The 3,112-nt window shown below is 48.3% G+C and overlaps 1 protein-coding gene across 1 annotated transcript; it reads left to right on the top strand.

Annotated features, from left to right (window-relative positions):
* The first annotated feature begins 896 nt into the window (after positions 1-896).
* Positions 897-2,880, top strand: P152DRAFT_425869 (putative cytochrome P450). The gene is made up of 5 exons (XM_033677244.1): positions 897-1,153; positions 1,211-2,178; positions 2,235-2,342; positions 2,392-2,558; positions 2,617-2,880. The coding sequence occupies exons 1-5, from the start codon at positions 922-924 to the stop codon at positions 2,783-2,785; spliced, it is 1,644 nt and encodes a 547-aa protein (XP_033529538.1). The 5' UTR covers positions 897-921; the 3' UTR covers positions 2,786-2,880.
* The last annotated feature ends 232 nt before the right edge of the window (positions 2,881-3,112 follow it).

Genomic DNA, 3,112 nt, shown 5'->3' with positions numbered 1-3,112 from the left:
AATATGAATACGAATATGAATATGAATATTGGGCATATTCATATGAATAATATTCATATTATTCATATTCGTGAAGTGTGACAGTCTTGGGCTTCGCCCAGTCTGTGTGTTGTGGCCTTGCGACCTAAGGCAGAAGGGATAGGTAGACCGTTTGCCCACAGATGTAAATAGCAGATCGCAGTGAGAGAGATCTTCTCCTTCTCTCTTTAGCAATTCAACAGCGTTACCAGCTTACCAAATCCTTCGTGGTTTGGGCCCATGACATGAAGAGCGAATATGAATAAGGGCCATATTCGTATTCATTTATTCATTTCGGAGCTCTAGGACCTACTATAGCGACGACACTCTGTTCATTCGACTAACTTCTGCTATCTGGCCGGTATGGGCGAGCTGCAGCGTAATCGAATTCCAACTAGTTAACCATTAATGTAATCGCAAGATATATTCTCCTGCATTGGCGTTATTAATGCCACTCGATAGCTTATGTAAAAGGTGTTAAATCCGGAAGTCTTAGATGGTTCCGATACGCAATCAAGCACAAGATGCAGGGATTTGCTGATACAACCCACGAATGACGATACATTCATAGTAGTACAGATTACACACAGAAAGGAAATTTGGTTCTAAGGAGTTGGTCTACACTCCGTAATATGCTTTAGTAGCGCAGCAAGCGCGCATGTAGAGCGGGGAATAGTTCCCGACGGCTCGGGACGCTCGCAGCGGGTCGGGTTGGAGATATATAATTGACGAGTCATGAACATCAAAGGCGTGTCACAGCCGCTCAGGCTGTTACTGAGATGCATTAGTGGGGCTGTACCCCTCTTCTAGGCAGTATTAAACCTTAAAGCCCCCGACATATCATGATCGCATAAGATTTCGTTCCCTTGCTCTCTTGTGGTATACAGTGACGCTTGATTCGTGATGCCGACACTAGAAATCGATTGGAACGACCGCACCTCGATCACGGGCGCGGTACTGGTGATATATGCTATATACTGGGTATTCAACGCAGTATACCTCCTCTATTTCCACCCACTCGCGAAGTTCCCGGGACCCAAGCTGCCGGTGATAACGGCGTGGTATACATTCTACCATGACGTTGTAAGACCTGGCATGATGATGTGGGAGATTGAGAAATGGCATAGGAAATATGGTATGCTCCAGAAAGGCTTGAGCGATGATTCTTGTGGCAACTTGGCTTATGACTTAGGTCCCATTATTCGGATCAACGCAGACGAGATCCACATCAAGGACTCGCATTTCTATGAGACCCTGTATGCTCCTAAGGGGAGGAAGGCCGATAGATGGGCTCGATTGAGTACCATGTTCGGAACCCCAGAGAGCGTGTTCGCGGCTTCGGACTCGAAGACCCATAAAGAGCGCCGAACACCCCTGAACCCATTCTTTTCTCGAAGCACCGTTTCTAAGCTAGAGCCAGTTCTGCAGGAGAAGGTCTCGAAGCTTACTACTCGACTAACAGGGTTCGTTGGGGAAGGTGATACGGCGCTGGTGAAAGCCCGAGCGGAGGAACGGAGAATCTTAGGTCGCGAGGAGGGATGGATAGGTGGTAAGGAGATTCGGACCCGCGAACCCAAGCCCGACCCAGGAGGCGTCGTACGACTGGATGTCGCCTTTTTTGCGCTCACTCAGGACGTCGTCTGCGATTATTCGTTCGCGAAGGACTGGAAGCACCTCGATCATGCCCATTTCAATCCCGAAAGTAAGGACTCGCAGACCGAAGGCTTGGAGGCAGTGGGGATTATTAGACTCTTCCCAATGTTACCTATGTACCTGCAAGAGTTGCCTCGATGGGCCGCTGCCTTGGTTAGTCCGGCTTTCGCGATGTATTTGGATTCCAAGCTCGCTATTCGAAAGGAGATCATCAAAATTATGGAAGGGAAAGTTAAAAAGGAGAGTAAGAGTGACAGAACCGTCTTCGATGCGTTAATCAACAGCGACCTTCTACCAGAGCATAAGACTTTAAATCGACTGACCGCAGAGGGCAGTGTGTTGATTATAGCGGGCACGGACACAACGGCCAGAGCTTTATCGTTCATTTTCTTTTATCTTTTGAAGGATAAGGAAATGTACGCTAAGCTCAAGGCTGCCCTGATGGAGGTGATGCCGGATCCGAACAATGTACCCCCCTGGATCGAGTTAGAGAAAATTCCGTACCTGGTAAGGTTTAGCTTTCAACTTTTGAGATTTAAGGATGTCATGGTAACAGTATATAGTACGGCTGCATGCGTGAAGGGTTGAGGCTCTCCCATGGTTTGACTAGTCGGCAATCTCGTGTATCCAACCAACCGGTAAAGTACAAAGGCTGGGAAATCCCACCGAATGTAAGTTCATAGCCCCTAGCTCTTGTGGTATCGACTAAGCCCGTGAAAGACCCCCGTATCAGAATCTGCGTACTTCGTTCTCTCCGACCCAGAAATCTTCCCAGAGCCGGAGAAATTCGTCCCAGAACGGTGGATGGGCACAGCAGCGCAGAGGTCGAATCTCGAGAGATACATGGTGAGCTGGGGCAAGGGAAACCAACAATGCCTTGGAATGCAGTACGTGACTCTACTTTCCCATTAATATAATGACGAAACTGACGTAACTTCGAACTAGCCTCGCCACTGCGGAGATCGTGCTTGCTACCGCAGTCATCGTTAGGAGGTTCGAGATGGAGCTCTATCGGACAACATTAGAGGATGTGCAAGTGCATCACGATAGCTTTGTGGCTGCTGTGGTTCCATGGTCGAGAGGAATTCGCGTTATCTTGACCGAAAGTGTTTGAACTTCCACCAGGTTGGGGATGTGCCAAACTCCCAATCCTTGGGCTCCTTCATGTTTAGAATCGTACGTCTACATTTGTTTTGCAGGGCTCACTTGTTCCGCTTAGCATCAGAAAAGTAGTAAAGACCTAGGGCGTTATATTAGCTGCTGTGGTCAGTGACGGGTGCTCTAGTTCCGACTGTTACTAGCCAATTCAAGGCGTTTGTCCATCTATTCCATGAGCTGCAGGTGTGGATGGGTGTTGGCATTTGGCACCTCCAAGCTATGAAGCCTGTAAGGGTCTCACTGTAGGGAATCTCCAATCGTGAGGCAAACATTGAATTGTTGC

The sequence above is a fragment of the Eremomyces bilateralis genome (genome assembly GCF_010015585.1).
Source record: "Eremomyces bilateralis CBS 781.70 unplaced genomic scaffold P152scaffold_53, whole genome shotgun sequence".
Taxonomy (NCBI): Eukaryota; Fungi; Ascomycota; class Dothideomycetes; order Eremomycetales; family Eremomycetaceae; genus Eremomyces; species Eremomyces bilateralis.
Note: the sequence above shows the minus strand (reverse complement) of the source record. Positions and strands in the feature narration are given on the sequence as shown.

Excerpts from the sequence above, each read along its gene's own strand:
- P152DRAFT_425869 (XM_033677244.1), top strand. The coding sequence starts at position 922 with ATGCCGACACTAGAAATCGATTGGAACGACCGCACCTCGATCACGGGC. Across the intron at positions 1,154-1,210 it reads GAAATGGCATAGGAAATATG|GTCCCATTATTCGGATCAAC; the intron begins GTATGCTCCAGA and ends CTTATGACTTAG. Across the intron at positions 2,179-2,234 it reads TAGAGAAAATTCCGTACCTG|TACGGCTGCATGCGTGAAGG; the intron begins GTAAGGTTTAGC and ends AACAGTATATAG.